The 18,125-nt window shown below is 42.0% G+C and overlaps 2 protein-coding genes across 3 annotated transcripts; one reads left to right on the top strand and one right to left on the bottom strand.

Moving 5' to 3' along the window:
• Positions 1–377: 377 nt before the first annotated feature.
• On the bottom strand, positions 378–6,281 carry rab5b (RAB5B, member RAS oncogene family). The gene is given in 7 exon segments (XM_055059789.1): positions 378–2,099; positions 2,216–2,309; positions 2,981–3,103; positions 3,214–3,365; positions 3,454–3,649; positions 3,652–3,707; positions 3,710–6,281. Coding segments are annotated over 7 exon segments (834 nt in total). The 5' UTR covers positions 3,807–6,281; the 3' UTR covers positions 378–1,983.
• A 2,069-nt stretch (positions 6,282–8,350) lies between these two features.
• On the top strand, positions 8,351–15,528 carry lcmt2 (leucine carboxyl methyltransferase 2). Of its 2 annotated transcripts, none has more exons than XM_055059992.1 (14): positions 8,351–8,560; positions 9,179–9,303; positions 9,390–9,471; positions 10,198–10,384; positions 10,464–10,620; positions 10,700–10,889; positions 12,263–12,370; positions 12,460–12,547; positions 12,624–12,842; positions 12,939–13,172; positions 13,326–13,423; positions 13,537–13,724; positions 14,871–15,006; positions 15,189–15,528. In XM_055059992.1, the coding sequence occupies exons 1-14, from the start codon at positions 8,456–8,458 to the stop codon at positions 15,372–15,374; spliced, it is 2,103 nt and encodes a 700-aa protein (XP_054915967.1). In that variant the 5' UTR covers positions 8,351–8,455; the 3' UTR covers positions 15,375–15,528. The 2 variants fall into 2 exon arrangements, with proteins under 2 accessions (XP_054915967.1, XP_054915968.1); XM_055059993.1 differs by lacking the exon at positions 8,351–8,560 and adding an exon at positions 8,582–8,868 and having other exon boundaries at positions 10,250–10,384.
• The last annotated feature ends 2,597 nt before the right edge of the window (positions 15,529–18,125 follow it).

The raw sequence follows: 18,125 nt of genomic DNA, 5'->3' as shown, positions 1-18,125 counted from the left end.
AGCCATTACTATTGGGAAAGTTCTTATGACCAAGAGATGTGTTGGTGGGAAACATGTCTGGAGTTGTTTTTTTTCTACACCTGGACACACTCCAGGAGGAGAGAAAAAAAAGATGCTTCAAGTTCCTGAATTTAGGTGATAGCTTTAAACCAAATTAAAAACGAAGACAATCCCCATATGCATTAAAACAAAAAACGAAACTTTTTTTATATATAAAAATTCAAAAATGTGCATCCCATTGATTGCGTTTACACTCCAAAACTTGCTCTGCCTTACTTCACATCAACACAATTAATATTTGGATGGAAAGGCATTAGCTAATATTAGTTAACATGCTAAAATTTGTAAAAGGAAAAATATTGCACTGGTCACCACAGTTGGTTTAAATCAAATAGATTTATAACACTGATTAGAGTTCTTTGAACAATCCATTCCAGGTTTACAAGTGTGATCTGCTAAAGTCAACATACATAAAATAAGGACAATATGACATACAGTGTCTTTGACAAGATCTCTTTACATCCATTCAAAGAGCCATTACAGTGTAGCTTAACGACAAGGCGCCATGTTTTAAATACAAGCCAGTGTCAGGGAAGTGCTTTTCCTGCACCCTGTCCTAAAAAAAAAGTCACACCAAGGAAAAAGAAAAACTTGGAGTAGGCACTTCTGTTCTCGTGTTTTACCAACATTTTTTTTTCCTGTTTTCTACAGCGAGGTTTGACAGCTAACAAGCACACCTAACTCGTTTCAAGAGCATTGTCTGAAAATAAGTTAATTCATAAAACTATCTAAGATCACCTTGACAAGAGACAAATGAGGGACATTTACCAGAAGACGGGCAGAAAAGATCCCACAGGGAAACGTGGGTTATTTTGAGCGTCATTTTAGATCTTTTCTGCTTTCTTCCACATAACTAAACATACAACCCCAGGATATCAGTGATCTGAGGCAAGAATTTTTACATGCACAGAAGCAGACACCATGGTATTATCTGCAGTTGAATCACCTCTATCACTCAGTGCAGCCCTTCAGTTGGTTTTAGAGATCTACTCACAGCAGGATTCTGGTGTTTGATGCCGACTGAACCCTTTGGATTTCCCCACTGTTCACCGTTTATTGCCCAACATCCCCTCCACATCAAGGCCGTAGTGTTGTGGTCAAGTTTCCCCTCTTTCTCTGTCACTGCTCATGCACTACGTTGCAGGGAGTTTCTCAATATTGCATCTTAAATACCTAAAATACAAAGAGGTTTAGCTTTGTGTGCACTAACACGTCGGCCTCATGTAGTAAATTTAAGTTTCTACCTAGACTACAGGACAAGATTTGGACAGGCTGGAATATTTCAGCCAGAAGGCAATGAAGTCTAAACCATCACACTAGAAATTTGACCAGGCTGGCACACTTGAGAAATTGATATGGATCTTTTCAAGCATGACAGAAGGATTACAGATCATTCCAGGACAGTGTTATGGGGCAGTATTCACAGCAGACTTTGATCAGTTCAAAATGAGACAAAGCAAGCTCCACAAAGAAGAAGAAAGCTCCCTTTTCTAATGGTTTCTGTCCATTCACAAGAATGTGCTGTTCAGTTTATGCAACAGGACAGTTGCAAGGCAGAGAGAAATAGGATTTTCACAATTAGTGCTAAATACTACAACAGGCCTGCCACTGCCTTGCACGTTTCTTCGTTTTGCACTTCTCAATCTTGGTCTTCGCCTGTTATTTCCAAAAGTAAAATTTCCAAGTCTTGTGGCCAAACTTAAGTGTCCGCCCTTAATTCAATAGGCATCATTCCCTGTTCCTTTGAGTTTCTGTCTGCTTGGACAGGAGGATGGGTGCAACACACAGAGGGGAGCGGACGTCAGGTTTCCCAACATCAGGCTCACCCCTGGATGTTGCTGCAACACGACATGGTGGTTTCAGGACTGTGTGGAGGGGAGAACGGATGGGGGAGTTAATACACAGCAGGGTGGTTCGGGAGCTTTAGTTCCCACCGCAGCAGGCTCGGGTGGAGTGGGCATCTGGATCCTGCAGGTTCACTCCCCGATGTCGTGCTGCATGTGTTGGGTTCTGCGTGTCTGTTTTTGGCATCTTTTTTGCTACAGCAGAGTAAATAAAAGTTGTAATTGGATTAGCAAAATACAACACGTATTCCAGATTATTAATTCATTTACAAAAGAGCTAAATGTGTTGAATCTGATACAAGGTGTCTCACCAATAGCCAAGAAAAGCTCGTTGACGTTCATGGCTGTCTTGGCAGACGTCTCCATGAACAGCAAACCGGTGTCCTCAGCATATGTCTGGGCTTCCTTCGTAACACAGAGAAGGACAGTTGATCAGTGACAATGTCATCTTGTCCTTATCGTTGGAGGGGTTTAATGAATTGGACATTGTTTGAACGGCCTTAGTGCCGTAGCAATACAACCATTCTACCATAAACTGGTGATACACAGAGGTTTGAAGAGTTCATCCCCCCTTCAAAAATATTCACACCTCATAAGTTTTCCATCATTTAGTCATGGTGCAACTAAAACTTTGGTGTCTTGGTCTTGTGTGTGGGCTTAAACCTTTGCAGGCCTCTGTACATTGAATTCAAGACCATGGTTTCCAGGAATATCCTTCTATTATTCAACAGGACAATGTAAAACCCCACTGTGCACACTGACTGAGGAAGTAGCAGAACAAGTAATGGACTGTCCTTACTGTGACCTCTCCCAGAAGAGAAGGTGTAAAGCAGTTGTCTCAAACTGGGGTCCTGCAACTTTTAGAGCTGTCTCTGCTTCAGGAAACCTGGCTCCAATATTAGCTGATTACAGAGTTCTGTAGGGCTTGACTAAGGACACGTCTATAAATTTGTAGGACTGTGGCCCTCAAGGAATGCAGTTGGAGACCACTGATGTAGAGGATTTAGAATTTTTGTCAATTTCTTCCTAAACTACAGATATAGAGAGATTAAAATGAGGGGAAAAAACAATAGTACCTCATATTCTACAAGTCTCTTTTCAGCAAGGTCAGCCTTGTTTCCGGCCAGAGCGATAACAATGTTTGGACTGGCCTGCCTCTGCAGCTCCTTCACCCAGGCTTTAGCTCTTTCAAAGGTCTCCTGCAACCACATAATCAGAGGTAAAATAATGGTCTTCTAACAAGACTGTACAATTAAACCCATTCTACTTAGACTAGCTCGTAAATAATGTGTTCTTTGCCTTTATGTACCGGTTTAGTGATATCAAAGACAACGATGGCAGCCTGAGCGCCGCGGTAGTACATGGGAGCCAGGCTGTGGTATCGCTCCTGTCCTGCTGTGTCCCAGATCTCAAACTTCACTGTGGTGTCGTCTAAACACACCGACTGAGCCAAGAACGCAGCTGGACAAACACGGATGAAAGAGCAACAAGTTAACATCAAAGTATTCTCATAAGGAACGATCACCTGATCAGCACCATTGCGTCTCACCTCCTATAGTCGTCTCCTGGAACTCGTCAAACTGTCCCTTGACGAAGCGTAGCACCAGGCTGGACTTGCCCACAGCCATGTCCCCCAGCAGCACCAGCTTGAACTGGCAGATCTTGGTCTGTGGTAGCGAGCCGTTGGATCGGCTGCCGCTCCCTCTGGAGCTCATACCGACCTGTGCAGGAGACGGCTGGGGGGCTGGGCCTCCTCCCTGGAATGCAGCTGGAACAGTGACCCGAGTGGCCTCCCAAGTAGACGCTGGGGCTGGCTTGATCTTTGTACTCTTCTGGTGTTTTTCTTTGTGCAAAAGGAAAAACTTTAACTTTTGTTAAGTTAATTCCAATAACAGGTTCCATACTTAGTAATACATCTGGTTTTACTCCCCACTGGGAGGAGTAAGATTAGAGGAGAACTGTGATCAATGCTCAGTTTTAGTTTGTACAGTCTACCTCCAAACTGACTCTAAGCAGAACAAAATCTGTCGATATTTAACTGAGTCAGAGTAACACAACAGCTCATGTTGGAAAGCTTTTCAAAGAAATCTGAAGAAATGTTAATAAAACACAATGTCAATTTTGGGGGGAAGTTACTGTAAGACCCAGAGAGAAAACACAACCTTAGTCTAATGTGACTAGAAACATTGGGAAGATCACTATGCTATATCAATACAAATCTTGTTTTAGCTAAAGACAAACCTCTTTATTGCACACAAAGAAAGACCGAGTCCCTGATGCAACAGCTTCTAAAACCCCCTTCAACAGAAATACTTCTTCAGAAGTTCAGCCACTGGGTTTCTTGTCCTTGTTATTGGCATGTTGTTGTTGTTGTTGTGTTTTTCTCATCATTGTCCGGTTTGGGTCAAGGTGGAGCCGTCACAAATGGCTTTATATTTGACATGGGAAATTTTGTTGGCGAAGCAGTTCGGTGACTGTAAAATGGCCGGGTCCCCATGGCAGCAAGCCATCGCCATCCTTCACATTTTGGTTACGATGCTACAGTTCCTCCCTCACTGACTCTTTTGTCTTTCCTATGCAAAAATCACTGTTCCAAAATCCCATGGTTTGGTTAGATACAACCATAGACTGGTAAAAATCAGCCCCTTGTTCTACGCTTTGCTTTGTTCAGAGCATTGAAGGGAGAGGAGAATTGGGCAGAATTGCGTAGTAAGGCAGTTGCTCGGCTAATATAACTTCTCAAACCTGTGTAGAGTTGTTAGACTCTTTGGAGAAACAAATCAATTCTCTAGGTCGCGTTCCACAACAACGCAGCCTTTAGTTTTCCTGTCATGAGCTTCTCTGATTAGCGCACCATCTGACCGCAGACTGAACTCCATGGGACTGGTAGTTATCCTGAACATCTGACTTTTGAATCATCCGTATTGCTGCAGCAACATGGATTCTACTATTTGAAAATGGTCCCTATAGCCTCCAGGTGTAAAACTCCAATCCTCGACAGTCGGTGTCCTTCAACTTTTAAACATGGTTCTGCTGCAATAACCCTGAACCAAAGAATTAGGTCATTGGCAGGGCTCTGGAGAAATTGTGTATATACTGAGGAGGTAATTCAGCCATTTGATTTCCATGTATTGGAACAGTGGCACATCTGAAGATGCAGGGCAGAGTTTGACACACCCGCTATAGCCATTATCAAAGAGCAACATTTGCTTGTGTCAGTCCTGAGCTCTTCCTACTTCACTGTGAGGTCAACACCTGAATCCCCCTGAGCAGCAAACCAACAAAACGTCTGCTTTTATGGAAGTGTTAAAGGGGCAGCATTATGTGAAATTGACACCTCGGTGTTGCCTTGATTTTCTCATGCATGTTTGAAAAAATCCTTGAATCTGCCATGGCAACTATTCTGCCATGGGAGAAATTAAAGTTGACTGACTGATTGATTCAGCGAAGCGAAACTCCTTCAGACTAGCCAACAGCAATTAGCAAAGGCATGGTGGAACTGTTCATCTGCTGAGCTCATTATGCGTGCTACCGCTCAGTGCAGCGCAGGTAAAAATGATAAAGGGTTAACAGAGGAGCCATGTAGAGATGACTTCCTGAAGGTGGAGTTTCAGAAAGAGAAGGTGAAGTTTTTAAAGAGACAGAGGCTCAATTTCAAGGTGTTAAATAAACAAGTCAAACACCTTTAAGTCATATTTGATGTATACACCATTTTACAACAACTGAAGTAGTTAATTGATTGTGCTATAAAATGGCACTATATGCCTGGAAGACGCACACAGTGCCATTTTATAGCACATAGTGAATCTTAAGTTACTGTTTATGTAAAAAAAAAAAAAACTTTTTTTTAGATCATATCTTTCAAGTGAAAGATGATGTTTTACCAGCACTGTCCTCTGTGACAGTAACAGCCCCCTCCTGCAAGGCACCCAAAGACAATCAATGCAGGCTAAAAATGCAGGAGTGTGAGAAATTCGCAGCGCGAAGATAAGACAATTTCAGATCGATGTTCTCACATGTCATGTCAGACAACAGAGGTCTGAATCGGATCAACCGGAGACTGGAGGTCTCAGCAGGGGCTCTGATGCTGCGCCTCTGCGTCTAATCGACACAATGAGGAGACGGGGTGTTGGTGGGGGGGCTCCATCAGTCCATGACTCCAGCTGTCTGATTCTCTGAGCAGATCGTTACGACGCTACGGTTCCTCCCTCACTGAACCTTATCTTGTCTCACGGTGTGAGCTAACGACACACACCGCCGGGTCCAGACGAGACACCGCTCAGTCTACAGACCTCCGTGTTTAGACGCTGGACTAGAAAGACAGATTCTTTCTCCTTCTACCGACACGGCGTGTTCTTACTGACGTTCCAGCGAAAGGATATTTACCGTGTCTGAGCGGCAGCAGGTGTCCCAGGCTTTTCTGGCGGAGCTATCAGCTGCTGCGATAAGAAAAAATGTTAACACTTCCTGTAATCTGGCGCATGCGCCGAGAGTGCCGCATTGTCAAACTGGCATGAAGGGAACCGAAAACAAGTGTTACCGACTCGGTTTATTGAGTTATTAAGCAAACAACTAAGAACGTATAGAATAATTCAAGCATGAACACTCTGCGTTCGTAATAAATGCAACTGAAATTATTTTTTCTTCAATGAGAAGTAAATGCAGCGGCTGTCTGTAACAGAAAAACGCGTTGTAAAGGGGTTTGTTTGAAAATAATAAAGATGGCGGACTGACATAATAATTTCCCAGAAATTCCATATGATTCTCTTTGCACTTGTTGGCTGGTGATGAGTTCAGGGGAATATTTGAAAGTTGGTATTTGAAATATAAACATTCCTGTCAAGCTTTCTAGTTATTCTTTAGCAAAATATGAAAAACGACGTAGGAATATTTTTTTTAGTCATCACTATTGTCCTTTGTTGGAAAAATGTTAATTTTAGAGATGATCCACACGTTTTCAAAAATGAATGAGAGCAGAGTGGCGCTCAACAGAAGAAAAAAGGTCTCATGATATCTCACTGGAAGACAGCACCCAGGAGGTTTACATAGTTTCTGCCGAAGTACAATGTTATGGATGACACAAAGTATTCATCTTTTAACAATCTTCCTTTTTATTGCTTTCCTTTTCATTTCCTTGCATCACAAATGTCCACTAACCTTTACTCAAAAGCAAAACTGGGGGCTTCCAAACCCGCATTTAATTGATTCATTAAATTTGGTTTGTTTTTAAAGAAAGTCTGACAGGTGCTTATAATGTCTTAAAACATTGTCGGTGTATTCTACGTTGTTTTGTATGTTTGAAATTTCAGGCTGCAAAACAAGTTTTCCCCTTGGAAGACAATGAGGGAACTGAACTGAACTGAACTGAACTGAACTGAACTGAACTGTTCTTGTCTCTGTGAATAGACAAGAAAATAAAAAAGTGTCTATTGCGCCATAAAAAGTTCAGACAAACGTTTTTACAATTTGGATCAATCTGGTCGGTGCTCTTCAGACCAGAACTTATCAATAAGAGAAACTATTTAAGGCGTGTTTCTGTTAAGGGAAAACGAAACTGCTTCTCTTTGAACTTTATCTCAATTGCTGTGGTTATTTAAATTACTTCTGCGAACACTAACAAAAACAAACAAAGTTCCCAGATTTACCTCAGTCTGTCACTTACAGGGTATTGCCAAATATGCGTAAGGCAAAAGAAATACATATGAAAGCTGTAAACAATAAAACAAGAACTTATCAATATTTCGCCAGGGGCTTTTTTCAGTATCTTTTTAGAGCCACTCAGAATCCTATGCAAATTTCTAACCTGTAGCAGGTTTTAAGAGTATTTTACGAATTTATGGCAAAATAGATCTTAATAGGAGCTCAGGTAGGATTACAATGTGGTATTCTAAAGGCACAAACATTAACTTCTAATTTCTTTTCATTCGGAAACCATGTAAAATCCCATCTAACCAACATTAACAGATGTTCAACAAATTAAAAGAGGGGAATTCCAAAAATGAAGTGTATAAAAAGATATTAATGGAGCAGCCAAATGCCTTGTTTCTTTCACTCCTTAAATCGCTAAAATCTTAAAACCATCATTTTCATTGATCATAATGAAAATGATGGATCATATCTCCAGTTCCAATGTCTGTCCATCTCTCTAACCGTACAGTACAGTAAGACAGAGATTTTAAAAAGGAGTGGCAACCTCTTCCAAACGGGGGAAATGAGCTTTTCTTGTAGTTTCTATTTTTTTTTTATTATTTTCCACATTTGGTTTTAAAGGTTTTGTTCAAGATCAGAGCGCAAAACAGGATTGAGTTTTTAAATCTAATTCTTTTAGTCTAATGTTCCAACTTTCCCCTGTAAAGAAATTTTGAATTACATTGTGAGACCACCTCCAGGCCACTGGAGGGCGACCGAGAATCACGTGAGAAGGAAGTCGGAAGTTTGCCTCATGTGGCGGATGTTTGTGTTATTTTTGATGGAGTGCTCTACTTGGATGAAAGAGCCAAAACTTTAATGTCAAAAGGTCCCAATCAGATTGCACTTTATTTTACCTGGTGATGTGGTCCAGAGAAATAGAAGAAGAAGAAGTTTGCAGTGGAAAGCTCGATGGCGTCACGGCAACAAGAGCCAGAAAGAAGCAGAGAAAGGGCAGCGATACGGCGGCAAGTTCAGCTTCTCTACACACAGAAAAAAAAACCCGTCTTTATCTGGACTGTGTGTAATTTATCTGTGGCACAGTTAGTGAGAAATACTGCACATTAAATATTACTACATCGTGACATGTCTGTTTATAAAGGCTCCGCGAGGGAGGAGAGTTTTCTCACGATCTTCGTCCTCTCACTGAATTAGTGAGAGTTTAATGTGAAGCTGAAACACTGAACGACCAAGTGTTGTATACAGAGAACAACAACGTACACAACAACAATAATATGCTCCACAGAGTTTGGACCGACAATTAGGAAACTCATGTGTGAGTAGAATGGGAGGCAGTAAGCTCGAAATGCTAAACTTTTATTTTGAAATGCAGTACTGCAGGGACACTATCAGTTATTAATAATTGAATGACTTCCAATCATGTAATAACACTGGCCATTTTTAAAGTAAAACACTACAACTGGCAAATAAATTGAATGTGATACCAGTCTTTTAGGCAGTACAGCAATAACATGTTTTCCAATAGTGTAAACTACTGTACTATTGCAGTATGAATACATTTCAAAATAAAACAGATCATTCTCAAAGGGCCTTCTGATGGCAGTGGTTTATTATCCCCTCCTCAGGTGCAGGGAACCAACGACAGCAGCGTGGTGAGCAAGGCTTCAGCCGCCGCGCAGGGATACTTCAGGGACCCTTTCATCCATCACTTTGTGTGCAAAGTATCTCGAAGAGCCCCGCTTATCAACAGGTGAGAAGATGTCTGAACCTCTTCACAGGTGAGCCGGCCGAATCATCATGGTGCTGCAGCCTTTAATGCATGTTTGGATGTTTTAGGGGCTACTTTGTGCGCTGGAGGGCTGTGGACCACTGTGTGAGGCATTTCCTTCTCATCACTGCGAAATGTCCAAAGAGACAGGTGAGTTCTGTTGAGTTCGTTTTTATAGAACTAGTAAATAAAACCAATTCAAATTAAATGTTAAATCAATACCCTCCTCATAAATGGACATCAGGGTGTACTTGCATCATTGAAAAGTCTTAAATGAATGTGTCCAAAATTAAGACCTTAAATTGCTTGACAGCAAGAAAGCATAAGCAGAAAATAATACACTCTAATACTTGTTAGCTAAGTAGTTAGCTACTTGGTAGCATATGGTCGAAAAATACTAAATGTATTTTTTTATTACACTTAGTAGCTATCACGTATATTAATACTTGATAGCTAACTAGCAAGTATTATTAGTGAGTAATACTGTTAGCACTTGCTGGCTAGCAATTATTAGTATTATTTACATCTGTGACAGATGCAAAGAATTTATCAAGCCAGCTTTTTTGCCTCCATTATGCATAAGTGTAAATTTATTAATAGTTGACTGGATAATGTTCGTCTTCACAACCAGCTCACATTTGTTGCCAACCCATAGATTTATTCTATACAATAAATCTTGGGACTACTGACCTTACCACTATATACCAACTTCTTTTGGACATTTCTGCCATGATATTGGTCTTAACAACTATTACATTGGAGGTGGTGAAAACTGTCTAAATCCCACCATTGGACAGCAACAATCCCTCATGCTCGTCTTAATTTCCTGCATTCTTCTGTGTTCTTCTTCGTGTTTCTTGTGTTCCGCTGCTGCAGATTCTGTCGCTGGGCGCCGGCTTCGACTCTCTGTATTTCCGCCTCTGTGCAGACGGAGCTCTGGACGGAGCCGCCGTGTTCGAGGTGGATTTTCCTGACGTGGCGCGGCGCAAAGCTGCTCTGGTCACTTCTAATGCAACTCTGAGAGGGATGTTGGACCCCTGTCTGCCTCCGATTCCTCAACCAGGTTCCTGATGCCTAAAATGTCAAAGCAGCTGTTTCAATATAGCTTCACTTTTATTCTATAATCACATGTCTGTTCTCAGGGCCTGTTTACATGTGCAGCAGCCAGTACCGCCTGTTAGGGGTGGATGTTAGGGAGGAATCTCAGACGGAGGAGGCTCTGAGTGCAGCTGGTCTGGACTGGGCCACTCCCACCCTGATCCTCTCTGAAGTGGTGCTCACCTACATGGAAACCCAAAAGTACAGCAGAGATGGTGACAGAGCGGTGTCCATCGCACTGTAAGGCTTTAAAAGCTGCGGTCCACTGTGTGCCTCGCAGGTCAGACGCCGTGATCAGCTGGGCAGCAAAGCGCCTACCACGGTCCATCTTCGTGATGTACGAGCAGATCCGTCCCGACGATCCCTTCGGCCGCGTCATGCAGGACCATTTCTTGAAGCTCAATTCAACTCTGCATGCCCTGCAGCAGTACCCAGATCTGTCAGCACAGAGGCAAAGGTTCCTGGACAAGGCCAGTACACACGACACAACGTTTACTTTTGTTATGTCACCGTCACAAACTTTGATTTATTTTTTGTGATAGACCATCACAAAGTTGAAACCTCACTGGAGCAGGAAGGAGTATGGCACAGCTGCAAACCTACCAAGACATGCTTGCTTAAGTTATGCAAGCATGACTTAAGATATAGGTATCTTAAGTCATTTTTCTATATTTCTTGAGGGACTATGTGAATTGTGAATTTAAATAGTTCTACCAGCTGCCCTACAGACTCTGACCTTTAATTAAGGTCAGCTAATGTTTCAATATGTCCTCCATATTTCCTGGCATTAAATTAATAATTAAGTTTTACATTAATTACAAATCAGTGTGTTCTTGCATCCTTAAGATTTCTTAAAGTCATTCATCTAAAATTAAGAAATTAAAATATCTTGAATGTCTTAAAAAATGTAAGTTAACTTGTCATGTTAATTAGAGGTCTTAAATTTGATCTCTGCAGTAAGTTTTATTGGCCTGCAGACAGGCCATGTTTTATTGTTTTATTATTTATTGTGACTCAAGATGGTTGAGGCTATTGCTAACTGGCTTTCAACATACCCTTGCTAGCTAGCAAGCTAACGTTTTGCATCTATCATTGGTAGGTTCAAATTCATCGTTAGTTGACAGGACAACGTTTGTCCATTTCTGTGAAAATGTGCTCTTTGATTTCCATTCATATTGGTCTGAAAATTCTGAAGTGGGTGAAACCTGCATACATATTTGTTTAGCTTGTTTAATAATTAATTAATCACATGTTGCACAACAAACATCAAGTGAGTCATTAAAAATATATTCAATACTCTGTTAGAATGAACTGAAGAGAAGCTCAGGCAGCATTAGCTTTTCAAAAAATGTCAAAAACACCATAAGAGTAAAGAAATGGCTCAATGGCAGTTTAGTTGAATTGTTAAGGACCCTTAAGACATTAACAAAAAGTAATCAGTAGTACTTCATTAGGATGTTAGTTTTATACGCAAACTTTTCAAAAATAACTCCACTATAAAATTCTGATCCTCAAATGTAGAAGTGGTTTAACAGATAAATAGACATAAAAACAGAAGCCAGTGGTAAAATGAACAACCCTCGACAAACCGATCCGCAAAAGCTGAATGTCAAGTATCTCACTGTTGAAGTTGGTAAATCCATATCAAATATTCATGGAGGTTTGGAGCATTGCGGTCCAGCGCTTTGACAACAGCGCCACCACTGGCTGAATTAATGAACTGGTTATAGGCTTGGTGAAGTTGGCTAAACAGAATGTATGTTCTCCTTAATGAGTGTGTGTGTGTGTGTGTGTGTGTGTGTGTGTGTGTGTGTGTGTGTGTGTGTGTGCTTGTTGTCCTCAGGGCTGGGAGCGGTGTGTATGTGTGGACATGAATGCGTTCTATTTGGGGCTGGTCCCCCAGGAGGAGCGGGACAGAATAGAAACCCTGGAGCCGTTCGACGAGCATGAGGTTAGCCGGACGGACTCCTCCGTCAGACTGAAGCTCTCTGCTGGTAAAAGCCAACCCGAGTCTTCCAAAGTCTTCCTGTCCTCCCTCAGGAATGGCACCAGAAGTGCTCCCACTACTTCATCCTGACCGCTTCTCGAGGCGCTCTGATGGAGCAGGCTCTGCTCAGTCAGACCCCAGGTAGCAAAACTTTTCTGACCTCAGCCTCTGCGTCTTTCTGTAAACCCTCTAACTGAGCCCGTCTGACCATCTCCAGTACCGTCCATCAGTCCGAGCTGGAGCTCCACAGAGCTGAAGGTGAGCACAGTTCCAGTGTGTTTGGAAGGCTTGGGGTTGGCCTCTACCTGGATGAGGTTAGAGGGGCTGCTGCTGACTGGAGGGTCCAGCAGAGGAGGCAGGGTGACGGAGTCCAGATCCCTGATCAGGGATCAGAATGGCTGGAGGTCCACCAGCGTCAAAGCGTCAGCAGATCTGGGTCAGATCAATGTTTCCTCCATATTCTACAGATGTTGCTAAACTTGCCTATGATTGACCTCAGAGGTTTTGTAAATGTTTTCTACATTTACTCTAGGCGTGCGGCTCTATCACACAGTTACCCCCCTTCCAAGAGGAGGAGCAGTGGTGTACGGCGGACGCTCCTCACCGCTCCGACCCAGCTCCGACCTGTTTAAACTGACCTTTGACACCTCCCCTGCCAAGGCACCGCGTCCACACGCAGAGAAGGTTCAGGTGGAGCCAATGGACTGTACCGGGAATCCTCCCCCACCAAGATTTAGACACACTGCCACAGTGGTCCGGCACAGAGGTGAGCCCAGACCAAACCAGCAGTCTGTCGGTGTTGAGCCTCAGTCCTCCAGAACCAACTGGACTTCTCTTGATGACTTGAAAACGTTCACTTTTCGTCTCATTCAAACGTTTTCTTGTCCATGGATCAATCCTTGTTTCCTTTTCATGGTAGGCAGACACTTCCTGTTTGTGTTTGGTGGGAAGAACCAATCAGCTTGTGCTCTGGGTGACAGCAGCTTCCTGAGTCTGGACCAGCAGCACTGGACTGAGGTCAGATTTTGTCTGAATTTCCCATAAACTCACATGTCTGTGCTCTCTGCTCTGTCCCTAAGCTCCTGGAGTTTGATTCAGGGAACTTCGTTTCGTTTCATTATAATCCACAGTTTCCAGTAGGGGGCGATGTACCAGCGGCTCGTCATTCTCACTCAGCTTGTTCCTATCTCGGATCCGTTGTTGTGTTTGGAGGCCTTAGCCGAGACGGTGAGCCTCTGGGTGATCTGAGTCTCCTGACGCCGACAGAACGAGGCTTCGATTGGATCAGAATAGCTGTTCATCCACCTCCTGTTCCCAGGTCAGTTGTTTCCCTCTGAACTGTTTCAATTTGATTCTAGAAACAATAAATGTGCCGAATTTCTATAGACCCGTCACATATGATTGTATACATCTAGAAATTTTGTGTGTGCACATCAATGAAGGGCAAAAACACAACGATTCTTTTACTCGTCATCCACAGCCTGCCGCGCTGCTGCAGTAGAACAATTCCATTAACAAAATGAAACCTGGAGATGGAGGTGTTATTAACTTCATGCAGTGCACCACAGCAAAAGAAACAACAGAAAAAGTGTCGAAGAACTCAAAACCACTCATATCTGCTAAGCCACACACAGACTCGTTGCCATAGCAACCGACTAACAGCAGCTCCATAGGGTATCAGGATTCAAAGCCAAAAACTACGCAGACATTTCCAACGCAAACAGAACATTCAGTCGGTTACTTTTATGTTTTCAGGCTTGATGTTTATTTTGCATATTAATAAGTGATTGTCTGAACACAGGTGTTTGATTAGCTCATTTAAATCCCTGCTGTGTTAATGTTCTGTCAGAAAGTTGCTGTGTATGTCGTTTTATTTTTTAATCGAGTCAAACAGACAGAATCCTGCAGTACATCTTCATGTTGAGGTCGTCAAAGTCAAGTTAGCATAACTGACTTACTCTAGTCTCACTATTTTGTTTTTCAAATTAAAATTTCATTCAGACTTGAGAAATGTGATACTTTAGGACCTTGTTTTCTGGTTGTTGTGGGGTTGACAGTTGGTAGCAAAGCACTGAGTCCCTTTTTCAGTTATATATCAGGTGTGTACTTAAGATTTTGCGTGTTATGTTGACAACTTGACAGGTAAACCCAGTGGTAGCCATTGGTGGTGAGCAGGTTTTTTTCCCCCTCCAGCAAGAAGATGGTGGGCGGATCTTGTGCATATGACGTGACATTGCAGCGTGTCTGTAGCGCTTCAGTCATACCGACCTTTCAAAACACTTTACACTATTGTAGCATCCACCCAGTCACGCTCAGAAGCAGATTGCTAGGCAACACTTGGACATTGTCCTCCTCCACATGAAGCTGGAATTGAACCTGCAACTTTGGATTCAAAGATGACAACTCTTCCCATTTATCAACAGTTGCCTCAAAATGAGCTCCTTTGTTCCTGTGTTTGTTTCAGGTATTCTCACTGCGCCCATGTGTTTGGTGATAAGCTGATAGTGGTGGGCGGGGTCTGGATGCATTCAGATGGCGTTCCTGGTGTCGTCATCATCAGCCTCAGCACGTACAGCAGCATGGAGTTCAGACTGGACACGGTCAGCTTTAACTCAGCTACAGTATGGGGGAAAAAGAAAGTACACCCTCCTCTGGAGACGTTTTCACACCTGATTGTCCAATGTGAAAATATTTTGATGTTCTGTTCTGCGTAACAGGGCAGGTGTGCTTTCTTTGGCAGACTTTTGAGTGTAAATGTGATTGTGATGATGTGTGTGTGCAGAGCTCAGTGCCCTGGCCTCTGATGCTCCACTCCTTCTGCTCCGAGCTGACGGACTCAGAAGAACCGGCTCTGCTCCTGATTGGAGGAGGCGGGAACTGTTTCTCCTTTGGGACTCATCTGAACCCCCAGCCCGTCTCTGTCTGTCTGCAGCCCATCTGTGACGACCTGCAGCCTCCTGGGCTTTGAATCCGGATATGTTCACCGCTGGTTTTCCTGGGACAAAACAAGATCTCTTTTCTGAGTTGTGATATATTTATATGGTAATGTGATACATATATTATGTATGCAATATTAGGTATTTTCAATAAGGTCAGATAAATAAACCAAACATTCAAATTCACATGATTTTGTGGCTGTTTCAGCTGAGCTCAGAGCTGAGACCCTGAGTGAAGCAGGAAACAACAATTTTGGTTTCATTCTGGTTCTTTATCTGTTCAAATGTTGTTCTGTTAGTTGTACAGAAAAAATTGAGAAAAACTGACCTACCAACAGAGAATAAGCTCTGCTGTGATTAGTCAAGTCAAATTTTGTATGTACATTAGCAGCTGCATTTCCATTAAACATGCCTGTGAAAGTTTGTCAATATTTTGCTAATGTCTAAAAAGCACAATTTTGCAATTGCAGTGCTTCCATCAAATAAGAAACACAATTAAAATCACACAATTAACATAAATAATTTAAAATGTGTGGAACCAGACTGCTTTTTTTGTTTTTTTTATTTTGCCATCATACTTCCTATTTTCTTTTTCGTGACTTGTGCAGTGGCAACATCCAGTTGTTGATCATGGAACTCGTGTGATGCGAGAAAAGTGTGTTTCATTAGTTTTGCAAAATAAACTGATGTCATCACAGCTAAAAATCCCCCCCATGTCATCCTAGCGGCAGAACTTTGTAATAGAAAAAAAGTGGGGATTTTTTTCAAAATTTATTTCCTTTATATGGAAGCCTGTTTCTTACATAATGATATATTATCTCACTCTCGAAATAATGAGATACTATCTCATTGTAATGATAGTTTCTCATTATTTCAATTAGATACCCATTGTAATCCCATTGTAATGGGATACTATCTCATTGTAATGAGATAGTATTACAATGAGATAGTAATACTATCTCATTGTATACTATCTCATTACAATGAATACTATCACATTGTAATGAGATAGTATTCCATTACAATTAGATACCAACGTGGGCAGACACCGCGCTGCCCACGTTTTTTCCAATTGGGTGGGGAAGGGACCTAATTTCTATTTTATCAATGGGGGAAAAACACAGGATCCAACCTGCACGTGTTTGACATAGTATCAATGAGAAAGTATTTGGCCGCGATTCTTCTCTTGCACCTATTTTCATTATATAAATATCTAAATCATCCTTCTTTCTTGCTGCCACTATTTTGATTTCTTTTTTGATTTTTTAAATCCTAACATAATTCTAATTATTTTCCAAAATGAACATGTTGGTGTCTTTTTATCATCCTCTGTGGTCTGAACATCAGAATGGCCCAAATCCTCCTGCATGTTTTCTAGACAAATCCTGGCCTCTTGTGTTGTTTCTGCATCTGGTAAGATTTCTACTGGGACTTCTGTGGAAAGATCTTGGGTTAAATCATTAAGCTGCTCGTTGTGTCTGTGTGAATCTTCCTCCTCCTCCTCTGGTAAAACATGTTCTTCTTTCTCTGCTCTCAATGTCCTGCTCTAGTGTCTCCAAATGACCTTTTCTCTGTTCTCTCAACTCCAGCTGTAATTTTTCAAGTTGTTCCTCCATCTCTGATTGGTTTCTCTCAAGTCTAATATTTTCTTCTTTTACTTTCGAAAGTTCCATCTGTTCCTTGTGTATTTGGTTCTGGTATAGTTCAACCTCTTGCTCATATTTATTCCTCAGATCTGCATATAAAACATGAAGCTCATCCAATTCTTGTGTCGTCTTCTCCCTCTTTTGAACAATCGCAATCTTTTGACATTTTCTCGTAGATCTCGTCATTTTCAGCTCTAAGGCTGCTGATTATCTGCTGATTTTCTCTCTCTTTCTAAATTGGTCTCTTTCTGCTGTCTCGCCTCCTGCCGTTGTCCTTCTATGCTCTGCTTCAGTCCAGCAACGTCAGATTCAAAGTTACGTTTGAACTCGGTGTATGACCATTTGAGTTCTTTAACTGTTTGTTCAAAATCTTCTTGCTCTCTTGCAGGGACCTAATTTCTTTCTCGGTTTTTTGTCAGAGGACGGCATTCTCTGCTCCCAGCTTGTGCAGAAGGGCCTTGTCCTCCTCTAATTTCTCTAGATCAAATTTGGAAATTGAGCTTTTCAAATCGTTCTTCCAGTGCACTATAGTTTATTTTGTTGATGTTTTGTTTCTGTTCCATTGAAAGAGAGATTTTGTCCTGTCGAATCTGGTGCTGGTTCGTTTCAGCCTCGTGCTTTAAATCCTTGAGATGTTTTTTGTATTTAGCCTCTAGATCTTTGTATAAAATGTGAAGCAGGTTAAGTTCTTACCTGAGTCCTGAAACCTCTCTTTCGCTGCTAGAACTCAGTTCTCTGTATGAACTTTTGGCTTCATTTAATTCATCCTTCAACATTGTCAATCAGAAATGTGATTTTTTGGGACATTTCTTTCGTCTTATTGTCCTTTTCGTCTCTCCGTTCGGTTGGTTCCTCGGTCTCCTGCCTCACCAACGCAACGCCTCCTTCACACTGAGATCTCAGCTTCTCGTATGAAATCTTCAGTTCATCCAGTTCGTGTTGGAGGGCCTTACTTTTCTCCTGCTCAGCATGCATTTTGGCCACCATTCCTTCCAGGCTGTAGAAATGGTCCACCTTCTGTTATTTCGCTTTATTACTTTTGCAAGCTTCTTGTGAAGGCCTCAATAGGACAGTGTTTACAGCAGTGTGTACAGGCGGCTCAGAAATTAGTGAGAAATAAATAACTGTCGCACAAAA

Source organism: Poeciliopsis prolifica, unplaced genomic scaffold (assembly GCF_027474105.1).
Source record: "Poeciliopsis prolifica strain line A6 unplaced genomic scaffold, Auburn_PproV2 SCAFFOLD056, whole genome shotgun sequence".
Lineage (NCBI taxonomy): Eukaryota > Metazoa > Chordata > Actinopteri > Cyprinodontiformes > Poeciliidae > Poeciliopsis > Poeciliopsis prolifica.
This window is presented reverse-complemented; position numbering and strand designations above follow the sequence as displayed.

Coding starts and splice junctions, on each gene's coding strand:
- lcmt2 (XM_055059992.1), top strand. CDS start 8,456: ATGTGGTCCAGAGAAATAGAAGAAGAAGAAGTTTGCAGTGGAAAGCTC. Junction 8,561..9,178: donor GAAAGGGCAGCGATACGGCG/GCAAGTTCAGCT, acceptor TCCCCTCCTCAG/GTGCAGGGAACCAACGACAG. Junction 10,890..12,262: donor GGCAAAGGTTCCTGGACAAG/GCCAGTACACAC, acceptor TGTTGTCCTCAG/GGCTGGGAGCGGTGTGTATG.